Source organism: Myotis myotis, unplaced genomic scaffold (assembly GCF_014108235.1).
Source record: "Myotis myotis isolate mMyoMyo1 unplaced genomic scaffold, mMyoMyo1.p scaffold_m19_p_2, whole genome shotgun sequence".
Taxonomy (NCBI): Eukaryota; Metazoa; Chordata; class Mammalia; order Chiroptera; family Vespertilionidae; genus Myotis; species Myotis myotis.
The window spans coordinates 14,026,081-14,045,638 of record NW_023416324.1 but is presented as its reverse complement, the minus strand read 5'-3'; the positions used below and the strand labels follow the sequence as shown (position 1 = coordinate 14,045,638).

Below are 19,558 nucleotides of genomic sequence, written 5' to 3'. Positions count from 1 at the left end.
CCTTATGGTCCTACACAGTTTGGGTCAGTGGATAGAGCATCAGCCTAAAGGGTCCCAAGTTCGATTCCAGTCGAGGGCACATGCCCGGGTTATGGGCTCGATCCCCAGTAGGGAGCATGCAGGAGGCAAGCGATCAATGATTCTCCCTCATCATTGATGTTTCTATCTCCCTCTCCCTTCCTCTCTGAAATCAACAAAAATATATTTTAAAAGAGCCCTAGCTGGTTTGGCTCAGTGAACAGAGCTTCAGCCTGCAGACAGAAGGGCCCAGGTTCGATTCCAGCCAACAGCACATGCCCAAAGAGAGAAAAAAAAAGCACATGCCTGGGTTATGGGCTCGATCCCCAGTGGGGGGCATGCAGGGGACAGCTAATCAATGATTCTATCACTGATGTTTCCATCTCTCTCCCCCCCCCCCTCTCTCTCTCTTCCCCTCTGAAATCATCAAAACTGTTTTCCAAAAAAAAAAAAAAAGAGTAAAATGTAAAATGTAGTAGCACAGGAAAATAAGTGAAATATATATGCCAAAATCCATAATTCAAAAGAACTTCTGCAAGACCACTAGATCCTATCTATATGCCATAGATTATTCTTTACTTCTTTTGTGCTCTCGCAAAAAGTCAGGGGATGCTGGGGGTGGGGGGAGGAGTTGAAAAGAAAAGAGACAAGGCAAACATTCCTACAGAAATGAACTCTCAGCTTTAGCTACAAGTCCAAAGAGTTGCTGAGGCAGACGGTCTAAGACGGCAGAGTCCAATCTAACTATCCTTTAGTTACCTAGTACATGTCAGCTGGATCATGGTTCACTGACGTTAATTCAGGAATAAATTCAAGTCTAATCTTGAAAATTTTTTGCACTAAACCTGCTCTTCTGATAAAAAATGGAAACCCCACCTATTTGTAGGGACAGCCTGGCAGATGCTTCTCTTAGTAACATCCTGGAGATTGGAACCACATATACTGAATATATAAAGTAACGTGGGCCAATACAATCTTAACTCAGCATTCCCAAGGCCCATGGAAGAATAATAAGGCAATGCTCGCTGTGTCAAACGCTAAGAACTTTCTCATGTAGCTACTATCACCCCAGTGGAGACACGAGAGCAGCTAGGGAAAGGCAGAACCAGGACTGAAGCACTGTGCATGGCTCCGGAAACCATGCTCTCCCCCACTACACTATGACATGACACTCATACCCACTCTTCCAAATCACAGCCCACTTGCCTACTTGAAATATTAATTCTAACCATCGTCAACTCTGAAATAGACCACTTAGTGCCTTCCATGGGGAACACAATGATATTTCAAGTCAACAACCATTCCCTGGGTGTGACTTTTGAACCTTTTTACAAGCAATACCAAAGCAACCCCATAATGTAGCACTGGGGTCTCTGCTGAGTCTTCAGGACAAAGACTGCAGCTCTTCATCCTAGCGGCAGTCGACACATACCTAGAGCCAGATCATAGGTGTGGATTCTCCGTTTGATCTTTTTTGCAAGGGGAAAAAAAGTAATTATGTTCATTTCAATCTAAAATAAGAGTCGTTTTGAGGCACTAAATCAAAACAGCAAATATGAACTAAACCAATGACTTGCATTATATTCTCAGTCTATTTCTCTGGCTTCTTGTATGAATATTTCTATGAATTTAATGAGCATTTGCTTTTCCCCAGATATTTTGTTCCTTCTTTTCCCACCAGCCTCCTCTGGAACCAGCCCTGTGCAGAGGGGGTGGGGGAAGCTTCTGTGTACTTCTTCAGCAAACATTTTTTTTTTAAATATATTTTATTGATTTTTTACAGAGAGGAAGGGAGAGAGATAGAGAGTTAGAAACATCGATCAGCTGCCTCCTGCACATCTCCCACCAGGGACGTGCCCGCAACCCAGGTACATGCCCTTGACCGGAATCGAACCTGGGACCTTTCAGTCCGCAGGCCGACGCTCTATCCACTGAGCCAAACCGGTTTCGGCTTCAGCAAACATTTTATTAAAGAACAATCAAATGAGTTAATACAAGTAAGCACTTAACACAGTGCCTGGTACACAGCAAGCACCCCATAAATGTTTATGTTATTTTAATTAACTATGAAATACTCTTCTATGTATTTCTTCTATCTTCTGCATTTGGGAAATGCAACAAAAATATAAGTCAGTGGGAATAAGCATCAATTCTAAATATACGTACACAAACCAGATCTTCCAGTCAGTGAATTATGACTCGTGGAAAATATTTTCCTTTCTAACATGATGGTGTACAGTGTTTCTTCTAAAATTATAGTTCTTATGGCTCATACTTAAAAAAAAAAGCCTTCCGTTGACAGGTATCCCCTTCCAGCTACCAACCTCTCTTCTAATTAGCCACGTTTCCTGTTAGAGTTGGTTTTGCACAGTGACTCTACTCTTACTTCCACACACTCTACTATGGCTTTGCCCGCACCGCCCCAAAGCTATTACTAGTAAGGTTACCAATGCTTCCAGGCTGATAAAGCAAATAGGTACTCATCTTTCTTGACACAACTGGTCACTCCTTCCTTCTTAAAACCCTCTCATAAGAGTGAATGGTACTTCACTCCTGTAAATTTTCATCTTCCCATTCATTACTGCTCTATTGCAATCCCCCTTGTTCTCCTTTGTCAGCTTCTCCTCCATTACCCAACCCCTAAGTGTTGAAAGTTCCTCAGAATTTGGTCCTGGGCATTCTCCCTACTCTTCACTCATCCACACTTTAAATACTATATATCAAGTCCCAAATTTCTTTTTGTGCATGAGATCTGTATATCCAACTTTCTAGTAGACATCACCTGACATCTGTCAGGTCAAACTCAAGTCAAAAACTGAAAATTCTCTCCTCCCCTCTATATTAATAAAAGGCATCTTCATCAACCAGTGATTCTAATTAGAAACCTAAGTTATTTCTCACACTTCTCTCTCTCAAACAAGTCCTTCTTCAATATATTCCTAGTGACCCCCTCCTTCAAAATTTATCTCAAATCCATTCTCTTCTCTCCATCATCACCCTAATCCAGTGGTCGGCAAACTGCGGCTCGCGAGCCACATGCGGCTCTTTGGCCCCTTGTATGTGGCTCTTCCACAAAATACCAACTTCTGCGCATGGGCCACGAAGTTTCAATCGCACAGTACGTGCGCGCCCGCACGTGGTATTTTGTGGAAGAGCCACACTCAAGGGGCCAAAGAGCCGCATGCGGCTCACGAGCCGCAGTTTGCTGACCACTGCCCTAGTCCAAGCCGCCATCGTCTTTCTTGATTGCAATGGCCTCCAATTAGTTTTCAATTTTTCTATTCTTGCCTCTCTTCAATTCATTTTCCAGAGTGGTCAGACTACTCATCTTAAAATGCAAATCAAACCACGACACTCCCTTCCCTAAACCCTGCTGAGAAATGCTCTTTATACTAAGGATAAAATTCACGTGACATACAAGGACCTGCATGATGCAGCCCATCTATCTGCTCACTCTACACCTCTCTTTGTTCTCTATTCCAGGCGCACTCTCAATTTGTTGAATTTATTCCAGCTTTATATATGCCAATTCCTCCAGCCTGGGATGCTCTACCCCTCATTTTTCTATTTGAAATGTTTTTGGCTTCTTCAACCTCTCCCCCCACCTCCAATTTCTGCTTGCTAGAATAATATTTGTACTTCTTTCATGCAATCATTTAACAAATATTGAGGCATTGTTCTAGTGGCTTGGATATATCAATGAACATTATGGTGTTCTTACTGAATTATGGGAGATAAACAATAAATGTATATCTACTAATGATAAGTGCTCTGAAGAAAAATGAAGCAGGATAAGGAGTATTGAGAATGATAGGGGGTGCTGTTTTCTGTTTAACGACATTCTGGTAGCCTTATAGGGAACAGCACATAGGAAGGTAAGGACAGAAGCAGGGAGACTAATTAGGAGGCTATTTATTTTTAATTTTTATTTTTTAATATATTTTATTGATTTTTTACAGAGAGGAAAGGAGAGGGATAGAGAGTTAGAAACATCGATGAGAGAGAAACATGGATCAGCTGCCTCCTGCACACCCCCTACTGGGGATGTGCCTGCAACCAAGGTACATGCCCTTGACCGGAATCGAACCTGGGACCCTTCAGTCCGCAGGCTGACGCTCTATCCACTGAGCCAAACCGGTTAGGGTAGGAGGCTATTTATTAATTCATGCATGAGATGACGGTGGCTTGGACTAAGGTGAAAAGTAGTCTGATTGTGGATGTATTTATAAGATGGAGATATATTTATTTTGATGGATTGAATGTGGAATGTGAGAGAAAGGAGTCAAAAGTGATTCTGAGATTTTTTTGTTCTGAGCAACGAGAATAATGGAATGCCATTAACTGAGATGGGAAGATTGGGAGGAACTAGTTCTAATGGGGGGTATCAGAAGTTTAGTTTTTGACATGTTAAATTTGAATGTGTTAAGAACACATGAAACTATCTTTTCTTGGGGTTGCACTACTGTCCAGTGAGCATGTAGTGAAGCCAGTACTACTAACGCCTAAATAACACACTCCTATCAACTAGAGCTCTGCTTTATTTTGGTGCAGATTTTTGGCGGGGACAGGGGGAAGAAAAAAGAGCTCCCGGAACCTGTTGTTTAGTAAGAGTGGCTTATGTTAAAGAAATACATAAAGACAGCGTATAATTACATTAAAGGCAAGAACAAGGCATCTTGAGAAAGAATGAGAGGAATCTCAGTTTAGATGGAAGCTCCGTGGGGGCTTCTGAGAAATTACATGTACGACGCGTAGTAGTATAGAAAAATGAGGGGTAGAGCATCCCAGGCTGGAGGAATTGGCATATATAAAGCTGGAATAAATTCAACAAATTGAGAGTGCGCCTGGAATAGAGAACAAAGAGAGGTGTAGAGTGAGCAGATAGATGGGCTGCATCATGCAGGTCCTTGTATGTCACGTGAATTTTATCCTTAGTATAAAGAGCATTTCTCAGCAGGGTTTAGGGAAGGGAGTGTCGTGGTTTGATTTGCATTTTAAGATGAGTAGTCTGACCACTCTGGAAAATGAATTGAAGAGAGGCAAGAATAGAAAAATTGAAAACTAATTGGAGGCCATTGCAATCAAGAAAGACGATGGCGGCTTGGACTAGGGCAGTGGTCAGCAAACTGCGGCTCGTGAGCCGCATGCGGCTCTTTGGCCCCTTGAGTGTGGCTCTTTCACAAAATACCACGTGCGGGCACGCACGTACTGTGTGATTGAAACTTCGTGGCCCATGCGCAGAAGTTGGTATTTTGTGGAAGAGCCACATACAAGGGGCCAAAGAGCCGCATGTGGCTCGCGAGCCGCAGTTTGCCGACCACTGGATTAGGGTGATGATGGAGAGAAGAGAATGGATTTGAGATAAATTTTGAAGGAGGGGGTCACTAGGAATATATTGAAGAAGGACATGTGGGGCATGTAGGAGGCAGCCAATCAACGATTTTCTCTCATCATTGATGTTTCTATCTCTCTCCCTCTCCCTTCCTGTCTGAAATCAATAAAAATATTTTAAAAATATGAAAATATGAAAAAATAATTCATGCAAGTTTATAAAGAAGACAGGATATATAACAAAATGGTAACAGCAGCCACTTCTAGAAGAAAGGTTTTAAGTGATTTTTATTATATTTGTGCTTTTCTGTGTTTCCTAAGCTGTGTACAGTGAACGTGTAACTTTTTTAATTGGAAAAAAAGTTTTAAAAGAGCATAATACATGCAAATGAATATACTAGGAAGCAAAAGCAAACAAAATTGTTTTTCAAGTTTAGGGCCAATATTTAAGCTAAGACAGACTTAGGTTAGCTACCACTTATGCTAAGCCATTTTTTTAAGTATATTTGTAATCAAGACTCCTCCTGACAATTACAAAATGTAAATGAAGGCTGTTATTGAGGATTAACAACAATTTCTACATGATTTAATGAAGAATCAACAACCCCTAATTTTTAAGCCAAAATTTTAGATTCCTATGTTAACTAAATTATGCTGTGACCTAGAACATCAAATAATATAAAACTTCACAGTCTTCAAGTTTATGTCTGAAATTTTTTAAATATATTTTTATTGATTTCAGAGAGGAAGGGAGAGGGCGAGAAAGATAGAAACATCAATGAAGAGAATCACTGATCAGCTGCCTTCTGCACGCCCCCCACTGGGGATCGAGCCCGCAACGAGGGCATGTGCCCTTCACCAGAATCAAACCTGGGACCCTTCAGTCCACAGGCCATCGCTCTATCCACTGAGCCCAACCAGCTAGGGCTGTTGGAAATTTTTTTTAATTATTTTTTTAATTTATTGATTTCAGAGAGGGAGGGAGGGAAAGGAACATCAATTTTGTTGTTCCACTTATTTATGCATTCATTGGTTAATTCTTGTATGTGCCCTGATTGGGGGAGCAAGGGGGATCGAACCTGCAACCTTGGCATATCAGGACAATACCTGAACCAACTGAGCACCCCTCCAGGGCTAAAAAATTTTCAATTTAGTTTTGGATGTATATATGTTCAAAGCCAAATTTTCATTTAAATAGCAAGCTCCTTTTTTTTTTTATTTGAGAGAGAGAAACATTGACATGAGAGAGATATATATGGATGGGAGGGGATCAAATCCACAACCTCGTCATGTGCCCTGACCGGGAATCAAGCTGAGATCTTCTGGTGCACAGGATGATGCTCCAAACAGCTGAGCCACAGCCAGGGCACCACCTTCTTTTTCTCTCCATTAGTCTATGTAGTCTGGTCTCACAGCTACCACTCTTCCACTTTCCCAAGTAACACAATGGACTAATTTGGCTGTCTTTAGTTTTTAATGAACTTTCACCCTAGTAATCTACCGTGTGGTCTCCATGTCCAAAATAAAGTAGTTAAAGAAGGAAAGCACGCACAGAACTCACATAGTGTTATAAGTTGATTACCTCTGCTTTCATTGAATTGTTTGATATTGTATTCTCCAATGTTTGCTCAGATTCTTTTTTTCCTCTCTCACACACCCAATAAATAGCTATGCTAGATGGTGGTAAATTTCAATACTTAGATTATTACAGATAACTGACATTTTTACAATTCTATTATAGTGAAAACTAAATCTTTTTCATAAAAAGGAATTATTTCGCATGTAAAGTTAGAATAATTTTATTACAAAAAAAGGGGGGAATCTATTGAGACAAAAGATGTTTGATGAACATGGCCTTGCTTCTAATATCGTTACTTCTTCAAAACATTACCGTTAAAATTTAAGATCCTCTTAGTCCATCTTTGGCATAACTATCAGATACAGTCTTATTTATCTACACTAAGTTGTTATTTTCATAAATTTAGACTAACATAGTCTCCTGGCTTTATATTTTAAATAAAGGAAAGTAACAAACCAAATAAGGCAAATGGATATCCTTTGTACCAATACTTGGTACTGAGCACTGAGGGATAAAAGCCAAGTCTCAAAAAAAGGACAACAGGATTAAAAGTTCCAAGAGAGCCCTGGCCAGTGTGGCTCAGTTGGTTGAGCATCGTCCCACCAAAAGGTGGCCAGTTCAATTCCCGGTCAGGGCACATGCCCAGGTTGTGGGCTCAAGACAGCTGATTGATGTTTCCTCTCTCTCTCTCTCTCTCTCTCTCTCTCAAATCAATAAAAACATATTTAAAAAAATAAAGGTTCCAAGAGAATTCACAAACCAATGCCCTAAATTAAATTTAGATTTCTGTTAAGTCATAGTTGGATGATTTGTAATCATGGCCTAAATGTCATTTTCCTCCAGAAACTCCCTTTCCACTCTCTACAACAGCCTCTAAAACAGGCACACCCATCCCAACTTACTCCCTTACTTGATCAAAATCTTCATTCCTGTCTTAATCACACTTGCCATCCTGCCTAACACATTTCCCTTTTATGGACTCACCGATTCCCTATTTAGGAGACACCAGTGAGCCTCCACAGCTCGAATGAAACAGGAAGGGGGAAAGTGTTGCTCATCATCCTTTAACTTACTTCCAAGCAACTCTGCAAGCCTCCCTCCAAACCACACGTGACTTCCAGCGACAGCCAGGCCCTCCGCATCGCCTCTTTTCTAATGGTATTCATACTGCGCTAGGGTTTTCCTGTGTTCGGTCCCCTTGGCTCAGAAGTCTCCTGTTTCTTTTCCATTCTGGGTCCCTTTCTCTCAATCTTTTTACATTTAACCGGAATTATCACCTTTATTAAGAGAAGCATGGTTAGATCGTCAGTAACATCTTAGACAAAACTTAGCAGGAACACTTCCCGTTTTTACATTCATTTTCATCTCCTGAATGGTCCCTTCTGAAACCCTCAAATGAACGATAAATCAATTTACATCCAAGGTAACACTCTACTGATGCTGAGTTAGTTTTTGTTCAATTACTAGAACAAAGTTCTCAGCATCGTTTCCAGTAGAAAATTTATTTCATTTGTCCGTGCTTTTTAAAAAGAGGGTTGAAGCCTGCTCTTGAAACAAAACAGAGAACCCCCACTTTATACTGGCAAAACAGCTAAGAGTTTGCCCATCTGTCTGATCCATTCACACCTTCCCAAATCCACTGGGAAGTTGTAGAATATATAGTTGTTGAACAGGAAAGAGTTGGGAGAATAAACGAGGCTAGCAAAATGTATTAGCAAAAATCTAAGTTAGGTTTGAAAAGTCTCATACTCAACTTTTAAATAATTTGTCTCCCTGGCACTATGGACTTAATTTTATTCCTAGTTCCTTCTTCTTTCAAGTTTCAGTCTATCCATTGTTTCCTGCAGAAGGAGTTTACAAATGATGTCATAACTAACACTGCCATTCTTGGCTATTCCCAATCCACCTACTTCACCCACTTTTTCAGGAGCAAGTTCAACCTTACTTTCATCTTTCTGAACCATCTCCTAGCCCCATGGTCGGCAAACTGCGGCTCACGAGCCACATGCGGCTCTTTGGCCCCTTGAGTGTGGCTCTTCCTAAGCCTTAGGAGTACCCTAATTAAGTTAATAACAATGTACCTACCTATATAGTTTAAGTTTAAAAAATTTGGCTCTCAAAAGAAATTTCAATCGTTGTGCTGTTGATATTTGGCTCTGTTGACGAATGAGTTTGCCGACCACTGTGACCTAGCCCAACTTAATGTGAACCATACTTGACTCCAAACCATCTTGTATTGTTTTCTTTCCAATAAAATGTATATACCTAAAGATAGGAAATATTTAATAGCTTTTATAACTCCCAGAGTACTTAACGCAGTAGTAGGCACTTAGCTCATGCCAGTAAAAGTCACAGGTAATCAGATGGAAGTGACTTCAGTGATTATCTAGCCCAAACACTTCTATACCTTACTTATATGAATTACGCTTGACAATCAGAATGCCACCATGTACTTTTTTTAGAAAAATGGTTCTTAATCCTTGGGTTAGGAATCTGCAGTGCGGAAAAAAATTCAGAGAATCTTCTATGTAATTTCAAGGATTTACAGAATCCCTGAATCCTATTACAGTAATGAAGCCCACATTATTTTGTAATCTTCACCTGAAGATATTTTTTTTTTCAGAGAGAGAGAGAAAGAGAGAAAGAGAGGGAGAGGGAAACATCAATTGGTTGCCTCCCATCGCACCCCAACCTGATCAAACCTGCAACCTAGGTATGTGCCCTGACCTGGAATTTAACCCAAAACCTTTTTGGTGTATGGATGAGGCTCAACCAACTGAGCAACCCAGCCAGGTGAAGGCCACATTTAAGAATAATATACTGTCTGCCCTGGCCAGTTATTTCAGTGGTTAGAGCGTTGACCCTGGGACTGAAGGGTTATGGATTCCATTACCGGTCAAGAGCACATATCTTGGTTGCAGGCTTGACCCCTGGCCCAGGTCAGGGCATGTGCGGGAGGCAACCAATCTATGTGTCTCTCACATCTATGTTTCTCTCTGTCTCTCCCCGTCCCTTCCACTCTCTCTAAAAACCAATGGAAAAATATCCTCGGGTGAGGATTAACAGGAAAAAAAAATAACACAGATTACCAGTTTATCCCTTCAGGAACTCTATAAAATTGTCATTATATCCTGATATGAGAGATCAGGAAAATAAGGTACTGAGTACATATAAAATTTGCCTGACACTTCTGGAAGCCAGATCCAAGCCAAGCAGTCTTGCCCCAGGGTCCAAGCACATTAGAAACCCTGCCAGATATCTCAAAGAAACAGCTATTCTTATGTGTTAAGCCACTCTGCACAAGATTTCTTTCTTTCTTTTTAACAACCACCACCCCAATTCCTTACTATCTAATAGGAGGATCTGTAACTAAATATGTATATACAAAATGACACACAAGCCCTAGCCAGTTTGGCTCAGTGGACAGAGCATCAGACCGCGGACTGAAGGGTACCGGGTTCAAAATAACACACAATTAGCATTTACTTGCTTACTGTGTACCAGTCGCTGTTCTATGCCATATATATTCACTAATTTAATCCCATGAGTTTGGTCTATTAATAACTCAACTGTGCAGATGAGGCACAGAAAGTCTTAAGCAACATGTCTTGAAACACACAATAAGTGAGCAAGTCGAATTAGAAACCCAGATAGCAGTCAGATAAGACCTTGCTAAAGAGTTGAACTTCACCCTCTTGGTTGGTGGATCCCAACTGGGGCTGGCATTATCAAAATATATACACCTACACGTGGTGGAAGTGGGTATCCTCACTGTTGAGGAGGGCTGCCTTTGTAAGCCTCTTTACTCCTGGGAAGGTTCCTGTCCTATCAGTGTTGAGGTAAACACACAAAAATAGACAAGTGCTGTTATACAGGGGATGGCGAGTCACTGGGCTCATGGGTAAATGATTCCAAAAACGATATTCCCCAGGAAGCGAAATGCAGTCACACTAGTTGGGAAGATCCTAGCCTATTTCTCTTAAATTTAAAGTTATCTAAATTTAGGTAGGCTCAACGCTTTTCACTTGGGCTTTAAGTTTAGATAATAGTTTTTTCTTTTTATTTTTCATATTGATTTCAGAGAAGAAGGAAGAGATAGAAATATCAACGATGAGAGAATCATTGACTGGCTGCCTCCTGCATGCCCCTTACTGGGGATGGAGGCTGCAACCAAGTTACGTGCCCTTGACCGGGATTGAACCCTGGACCCTTTAGTGGGCAGGCCGACACTCTATCCTCTGAGCCAAACCGGCTAGGGCTAGATAGCAGTTTTCTGCTACAGAAACCTTTTGGCAGAATAATTAATACGGTTTAAAATACCACTTTGGACAACCATGGCCTCTGCCCCCTCACTGCTTTCAAAATAACTATATTTACAAAGGTATTTTCCCCCATTTGCATTTTTCGCACATAGGTTTTGAGAAGAAAGAAAAATACTCTTTACCACAATTTATCTGCCCCCTCCCCCCCCCCCCCACTACCTTTTCTTTTTCTCTCCTTTGAAACAACCATCCTGGTTTACATCAGTACAAAGTTTTGCTTATGCTGAATCACCGGGCAACAGAAAACATGTCGCCTATTACTTCAGAAACGAAAATAAGTCTCTGAGAGGGAAAACAACTTGCCCAGAGTAACCAAGTCAGTGAGTAAAGAAATGACTTGAGCCCTCGAGGGTTTGGCTCAGTGGCTAGAGCGTTGGGCTGAGGACCAAAGAGTCCCAGGTTCGATCCTGGTCAAGGGCATGTAACTTGCTTGCAATCTCCTCCGGCCCTGGCCGTTCAGAGGCAACCAACCGATGTGTTTCTCTCACATCGATATATCCCTCTGTCTTTCCCTGTCTCTTCCACTCTCCCTAAAACTCAGTGAAAAATATCCTTGGGTGAAGATTAACGAGAGGAATGTGACTTGAACCCTGATTCTCTGCCACTAAGGCCAGTGAGAAAGGCTTACAACTAATGATAAACAGGATGCTTTTAGCTGATTCACAACCTTTTCTATCTTTATAATATAATCATCACACCTAACCCATAGTTTCACAGGAATTATTACTTAAGGATAAGCTGTTTTTTAAAAAGTGAGTCGTAGAGCCCTGGCCAAGTGGCTCAGTTGGTTAGAGTGTCATCCCGTACACCAAAAGTTGCAGATTCGATTCCTGGTCAGAGTACATACCTAGGTTGCGGGTTTGATCCCCAGTCAGGGCACCTGCAGAAGGCAACCAATGGATGGTTCTCTCTCCCACCCATGTTTCTCTCTCCCCCACTTCCTCTCTCTAAAATCAAAAGCCATATCCTCAGGTGAGAATTTTTTTAAAAGTGAATTGTATTTAGTAAACAATAATATCATAATACTGATCTAACACAAATACGGAGAGCTGAGAAGAAGTATGCAAGTGACTCAAATTTGGGAAGTCATGTTCCTCTCCTTTATTTAAAAAATATATATTTATTGATTTCAGAGAGGAAGAGGGAGAGAGAAATAGAAACATCAATGATGAGAATCACTGATCAGCTGCCTCCTGCAGGACCCCTACTGGGATCAAGCCCGCAATCCCGGCATATGCCCTGACCAGGAATCTAACTGTGACCTCCTGGTTCATAGGTCAAGGCTCAACCACTGAGCAACACCAGCTGGGCCTCTCCTTCTAATTTAATGGTGAAATTAATAGCAAGCAGGGCATTAAGCATTGCTCTCTTCCTCTCTAGTTCATACACCTCATTTTTCTTGTCTTATGGTATTGACTAGGACCTCCAGTACAATACTGAAAAGAAACCATTACTGATAGTATCCTTATCAGGTTCTAAATTTAATGCTACTTCTAAGGTTTCACCATTAAGGATAACATTATTTTTAGATTTTTTTAGTAGATATACTGTTTTTGAGCTTATGGAAATTCCTTCCTACTCCTAGCTCAGTAAACAATTTTAACACTAATCTCTGACCCCCGCGCCCCTTCTCAATGCTGCCTCCCACTCTTTCTCTTATTTCAGCTACCTTCCTACACTCTCTGCCCCTCTGAATACTCTATCTGCCACCCAGAGTAACTGAGACTTTTACGATATTCTGGGGTTTCTATACCTATCTCCTGTTTCAGTTCCCTAGACCAAAATCTTTCTACAACTGGTAACCTAAACACAATCCTAAAACAGACACTGTTCCGATCGCTTGCAGATCAGTTCTTCTCTCCATGCCTCAAACACACCCTTCCCATGTCTTCCCTTCGTTAAAATAAAAACTCAGGGGAAAAAATCGTTCTGCATTTCTGTTAACTCTCCTTCAGAGCCCAGCTTTGAATGAGTCTGCTGAAGAAAGTGACTACGAGAATCTAGAGGATTTTAAAGAAGTTTCTTTTTTAAAATATATTTTTATTGATTTGAGAGAGGGGAAGGAGAGGGAGAGAGAGAGAGAAACATCAGCGATGAGAGAGTATCATGGATCAGCTGCCTCCTGCACCGGCTTAAAGAAGTTTTGAGGAAGGCAGCTGGATCCAGATGTTTCTAACTTCTACCCTCTCCTTTGCTCAAATGAAAACTATCAAAGAAAACAAAGAAAGGGCCAGGGGTAGTATTGGCAAGCAAATAAGGTAATTCCAGGATCTAACCATCAGAGAGACCGGAGGGGGAAATCAACCCTGTAAAGCCCAAGCAAGTGGTGAATTCTTTCCCTCCTCAGTTTTTCTTTCAAAACAAAAGAGCACACACACTCTTTCCCGGAGGCAGCACCACCAGGGGAGCAGCCAAAACGTTGCATCATACGAGACATTCCGCGCCCGAGAAACCAGAAAACCAGATGGTGGTAAAACACCTAAAGCAGGAAAGCCCACGTTGGGAATCTCGGGCTTCTCCGGAAGCCAGGAATGCCTGCTCTTTTTTAAAAAAAAAGATAGGATTGCATGGAAAATTAAAGTGAGTTTCACACCAGCGGGGAGGGAACTGTTCTTTCCAAAAGCGCCCTAGAAGTTCAGCTCATCTCACCACCGGCTCGAGGCTTCTGCCGGGGGAGAGCGGGGGTCGGTGACGGGACGCACCCCGCCCTGGCCCCGGGGCCTCTGGGGCCCGACGGGGGGCAGCTAGTCCCACCCGGACGCGGGACCGCGGCCTCGCGAGGCGGCGACGACCGGCCCCGAGTGCTAGTTTTCGGGGGTCCCGGTCCCACTCTGGCTCCCGGGACCCACCTCGGCGGCGGGAAGGCGCGGGTGAGCCCGACACAATGGGCGGGGGCGCGAGCAGCGCTGCCCCTCAGCCCCGGGCGGGTGCCGGGCGCCACGGGAGCGCCTCGGGGTGCGGGGGCTAAAGACGCAGCCCAGGGACCCCGCCCCCCGCAGCCCCGCGGGCGCTGGGGACTCTGCGGGGCGGACGGCGGGCCAGCGCTCACCTTGACGAAGAGCTCAATGATGGGCTCTTTGTCCTCCTCCTTCAGCCCGTTCAGCGGCATCGACAACGCCATGGCCGGCTCGACGACACTCCGCGGACAACGGTAGCGGCGGCTGCCTCTGCTCCGGGGATGCTCGGTGTGGGCTCCCGCCGCGCGGCGCCTTCCTGGACGGTCCGGGCGTAGCGCTCGCCTCCCCTTCGGCTGCTCAGCACCACCCGACGCCTCGCGCGCGACTCCGGGGCGGCCGCAGCCCGAGCGGCTTCTAGCCGCGGGGCGGGGCCGGGGGCGGGGCCTGTGGGGCGGGGCCTCGTTGGGAGCGGGCCCAGGCCGGCGTCTCGGAACTCGCTGGAGGAAATGGGACTGCCGGGCCCCGGGGCGTGGCCTCGGTGGGGGAGGACGGGAGGGGGCGTGGCCCAGGCTCGGGGGCGTGGCCTAGACGGAGGCTGTGAGCGGGTCTCCGAACCACCCGCCCCGCCCCGCCCTCCCTCCCCCCCGGGGCTGGGGCCTGAGCCTGACACCGCCTCCCGCCGCAGCGCGGGCGCGGCCAGGCAGCTGCTGCTGGCGGTGCGCCAGGTGACCTCATGCCTCCTGTCCGCCTGGTAGGCGAGAAGGCGCTTCCTGCCAGCTCCCTAGCTGCAGCCCCAGGATTCATTGCCCTTCCCCGGAGCGGCCACTTCCCCAGCTCCCTCTGTTAGATGGAGCTGCCTTTTCCAGGACTTTTTGAAAGTTCTCATCCCCTTAGAAACACTTTTTTTCCCCTCCTCTGACGTCTCTGTTTTTCCCTTTGACTCTTCTTGTCACTTCCATTTTGGGAGCCAGCCTAGCACCCAGGTGAATCTAATAAACACTCAATTTTGCCAGGTGAATACATCTCAAATATTTAGGAGGCCCTACTGTGTTCCAGGCCCCCGGTGATGAACAGTAGGGACAGGATTCCTCTCCTCCCAGAACTTAGTCTTGAACTGCAACCCCAGTGTCTGCAGGCCACGAGGACTCCCAAACCATGTCCGTGCTGTGCCTCCTGCCTAGAGGATTTCTGCCCCCTCCCCCCATGCACCTGGCAAGCTTGAGTGTGCATCAGCTCCACCTGGGCGCTACTCCCAGACCTGCATTATCCAACTCTGATTCTCCTCCAGAGAAAGGAGAAATTCACATTTTAACAAGCACCAGGGCGATTTTTAATGTAGGGATCCTCAAACCAGAAATACTGCACTGAGGACAGGGCTGTGATACTTTAAGCCAGCCACCCAGTCGCACCTGGTCCAGGCTGGCTGCTGTTGAACACCTGGACAAATGTCACCCCCTCTGGAAACAGTTAACTTGTTCCCTCTTCTGCCTTTCTGTGATGTTTGACTCACAGCTACTCCTCCCTAATTCCCTGGTTAGGTTGAATGATGAGTCTTGGAAAGGCCACACATAGATGTGTTTCCACACCCTTAGTGCACCGCAGTAAGTTTCACAGGTGATCTAATTTTCGAACAAATTAAATGTATGCCTAAAAATACAGCTAAACCTGCAGCTTCTTCCTCTCCCAGACCAAAGCAAGTTGCTCACATATTCTTGTAGGGACTCTGATACAGAGACAGTGGACTCCAGAGGTTAGGAGCCCCTGCTCTAGAGTCCCACTATCCTGAAACTTCAAAGTGTCTAAACCCCTAGCCTCGATTTCCTTACCTCTAAGGCAAGGACAACTACTGGTCCTGGTGTCCTGTTCAGTCAGTGATGGCTATTGTCACTGCATTGGGCTTTCTGTGGCCACTGTTCACCCCTGCAGGCCGGCATGGCATCATATTCAACTCCCTCTATGACCAGCTTGACTGTTGAAAAGAAAGAAAGAAACATTTAGGCTGCCCCCTAAATGGGTTCATGAGCCAAAAACAAACCGAGCGCCTGGCTGGACTCTGAACTGAACCCAGTGTTGGCTTTGCACGGAATCACGAGCTATACCAAAGTTCCCTTCCAGCCTCCCCCTCCTCTGCCAGAAAAGGAACCCAAATGGTGAACCAGGGCAAAGCAGATCCAAGATCTACACCTACAGGATCAAATGGAATCTCAAGGAAGGCCCACCCTGGCCCCGAGGAAGGGACTGTTTCAAGGCTGGTTTCAGAGGTGTGTCTGAGGGTTTATCAAATTCAGTTTGAATCAGAGAATGTTCGCTGTGGTGATGACCTGGAAGACTGAGCAGACTACGGATTTTTAGGCCGAGTTGACTGAACTTGGATCTTGGCTGGGAGGAAGCCAATGGCATTGTCCTCCACAGAGCCCTGAGGTGGTGACGATCTGCCAGGCTCAGACGCAGAGGCTCTGCTTAAAACCTGGTCACTGTCATTCACACCAAGTTTTCCCAATTTCCACCCCTGTGTGGCTCAGTCACGAGGATGGTCAGAGCTGGGCTGGGGAGGTTGACAGAGGAAGAGAATGTTTATGCAGGGGAGGGTCCATAAGCACACTGCCTTCAAATCTCACCTTTGAACTTTGAGAAGCTTGCATATTTTGCATTCTATACTCATGGTTTTTATAGCACACACACTAATCTGGAAGACGGGTGGAGATGTGCTCTCCTCCCTCCTCACCCGCCCTTCTGACCTTATCTCTTATTACTCTCCCCTTTCTCTCCACCCCAGTCAGGTAGCCTCCTAGCTATTTCCTAAACATGTCAAACACGCCCTCACCTCAGGGCCTATGTATGCACTGGCTCTTATCCCCGCCACAAAACATTCTTTCCCCAGAATTCCTTCAATTCCCACTCCCTTGCCTCCTTCGGGTCTTGGCTCAAATGCCACCTTCATGGAGCCTCCCGGAAGCTCCTCCTGATGACACACTCCCCTCCTCCCACGCCTGAGTCTGTGGTGCGGCTGGCTGGCTCTCTCACCCACTTTCCCCAACTAAGGCAGTAGCGTCAAGTACTATGTATGGCAGACCCTGGGGCCAGACTGCCCGGGTTCCGATCCTGCCTCTGTCATTTGCCAGCTCAGATAACTTTTTAACCTCTCTGTGCCTCAGTTTCTCCTCTGTAAAATGGGTCTAAAAATATACCTATTTAGTAGGATCCTTGATAAGTAAATTTATGTTAAGTGCTTGGAATGGTGCGGGGCATGAGGTAAGTGCTTGGTAGGGACTAGCTGTAGCTATTATATCCAACTGTCCACAGCCTCAACCACTGAGCTCCCATGCTGCCTGCCAGACACCTAGCTGGGTGCTTTTATAGCCAATCACATTTATTCCTCAGGGTGTTTCAGTGGTTTTCATTGTGCCCATTTAACAATTAAGGAAATTGAGGGTCAGAAAAGATAAGTACAAGTTATTCAGCTGGGAAGATGGTAGAGCTGAGATTCAAACTCGCGTCTCTGCACTGCACTCTATATTAAGGGGGTGTGGGAAAAGGTAGTCTTCTACCCATCCTTCCAGGCCCAACTCATGTCCGCCTGCTCCAAGGAGCTTCTTTCTGCCAATGCTTCGGTCTGAACTCTATGTCACCCATCACAGCAGTCAGGGTGGTGCTGCAGTTGCCAATGCGGGCTTCCCTGGCAATCTGCCTGTTTTTTAAAAATACGTTTTTATTGATTTGAGAGAGAGAGAGGGAAACATTGATGAGAGAGAAACATGATTTGTCTGCCTCCCACAGGCTCCCTACTGGGGACTGAGCCCCCAGCCTGGGCATGTGCCCTGACCAGAATATAAACAGTGACCTCTCAGTGCATGGGAAGACGCTCAACCAACTGAGCCACACTGGCCAGGGCAATCTGCCTGATTTTGAATTCCAGTTGGGCAGTTTGAATTCCTAACTCAAGCAAGTTTCCTCATCACTGCAATAGAATATAACAGAACCTGACTCATAAAGTTGCTGTAAGGACTAAAAGAGATAATCCGTGTAATGCATTTAATAAATGTTAGCTATTATTACTATTCTTTTCTTTTAAGTATGGAACACTTCATGAATTTGCGTGTCATCCTTGCGCAGGGGCCATGCTAATCTCTCTATCATTCCAATTTTAGTATATGTGCTGCCAAAGTGAACACGATTATTACTCTTCTTATCAATGTCTTCTTCCTCGGTATGCTGTGAGATTCTCAGAGTGCAAGGAACCTTGTTATATCCACCTTTACTTGAGCAAAATATTTAACTTCCCAGCTGTGTGATTTTGAGCAAGTTACCTTCTCTGTACTCAGTTTCCTCATATAAAGTGATGGTAATGAGCCTGGCCGGTATGACATAGTGGTCGAGGGTCGATCTCTGAACCAGAAGGGTCACGGTTTGGTTCCCTCTCCCTTCCTCTCTGAAATCAATTTAAAAAGATTTATTTTTAATAAATAAAAGTAAAATGGTGGTAATTACAATAGGTACCTCATTGGGTTGTTATGGAGATTAAGCAGGTGAATAACTGTAAAGCACTTTGCACACTGCCTGGCATGTGCTAAGCGTTCAATCAACACTAGTTTTTATTTTTTTTAATATATTTTAATGATTTTCTACAGAGAGGAAGGGAGAGGGATAGAGAGTTAGAAACATCGATGAGAGAGAAACATCGATCAGCTGCCTCCTGCACACTCCCTACTGGGGATGTGCCCGCAACCAAGGTACATGCCCTTGACCAGAATCGAACCTGGGACCCTTGAGTCCACAGGCTGACGCTCTATCCACTGAGCCAAATTGGTTAGGGCTCAACACTAGTTATTATTTACATTCTCCTATACCTAAATCAGTGCCTGTGACATAATAAGATAATAATCAGAGTGAAAGCACAAATTTTTAAAATTTCAAACGTTGCCTTTTAATCTCCCACTTACCAAACTTTCTATTGTTTTTTCCTCTCACTGCGCTTATAGCAGATGCTCTGTTCATCGTTGGCGATGTCGGCGAACCCAGCTATGGTAGATTCTAATGCAGCTCTGAACGTCAAGTATGTCCCCATGATGTGTATTAGGTCCTGTAAAACCTTGCTAATTGTGACTTACTCATAGTTTTGGCCAAAGTCTAACCTGAATGCTGTGTCCACAGAAGCACCAACCTTTCCTGCCTCTTTGTAGATCCAGGAGCCCCTGGAGCAGGGGTGGGGAACCTGTTTTCTGCCAAGGGCCATTTGGATATTTATAGCATCATTCGCGGGCCATACAGAATTTTCAGCTTAAAAGTTAGCCTGCTATATTTGGCCAAACATTTAATTAACTCACCCCTCATGCCTTGGCAGGGCCAGACCAGATGATTTCACGGCCTTATATGGCCCGCAGGCCGGATGTTCCCCACCCCTGCCCTAGAGG

The 19,558-nt window shown here is 44.6% G+C and overlaps 1 protein-coding gene and 2 non-coding genes across 4 annotated transcripts in view; 1 reads left to right on the top strand and 2 right to left on the bottom strand.

The window, feature by feature from the left end:
• Nucleotides 1–14,544, bottom strand: part of CLIC4 (chloride intracellular channel 4) — a 55,447-nt gene extending 40,903 nt beyond the window's left edge. The window contains exon 1 of one of the 2 annotated variants that reach the window (XM_036351725.1): nt 14,300–14,544. In XM_036351725.1, the coding sequence (XP_036207618.1) occupies nt 14,300–14,371 (72 nt within the window). In that variant the 5' untranslated portion in view covers nt 14,372–14,544. Of the gene's footprint in view, nt 1–8,001; nt 8,207–14,299 lie in introns of those variants that run through there. The other variant, XM_036351724.1, reaches the window with a different exon arrangement.
• LOC118678051 lies at nt 4,455–4,581 on the top strand. Its single transcript, XR_004974725.1, has one exon. It is a non-coding gene; the product is annotated as a U4atac minor spliceosomal RNA (small nuclear RNA).
• A 3,671-nt stretch (nt 14,545–18,215) lies between the features above and the next one.
• Nucleotides 18,216–18,319, bottom strand: LOC118677852. Its single transcript, XR_004974576.1, has one exon. It is a non-coding gene; the product is annotated as a U6 spliceosomal RNA (small nuclear RNA).
• Nucleotides 18,320–19,558: the final 1,239 nt, after the last annotated feature.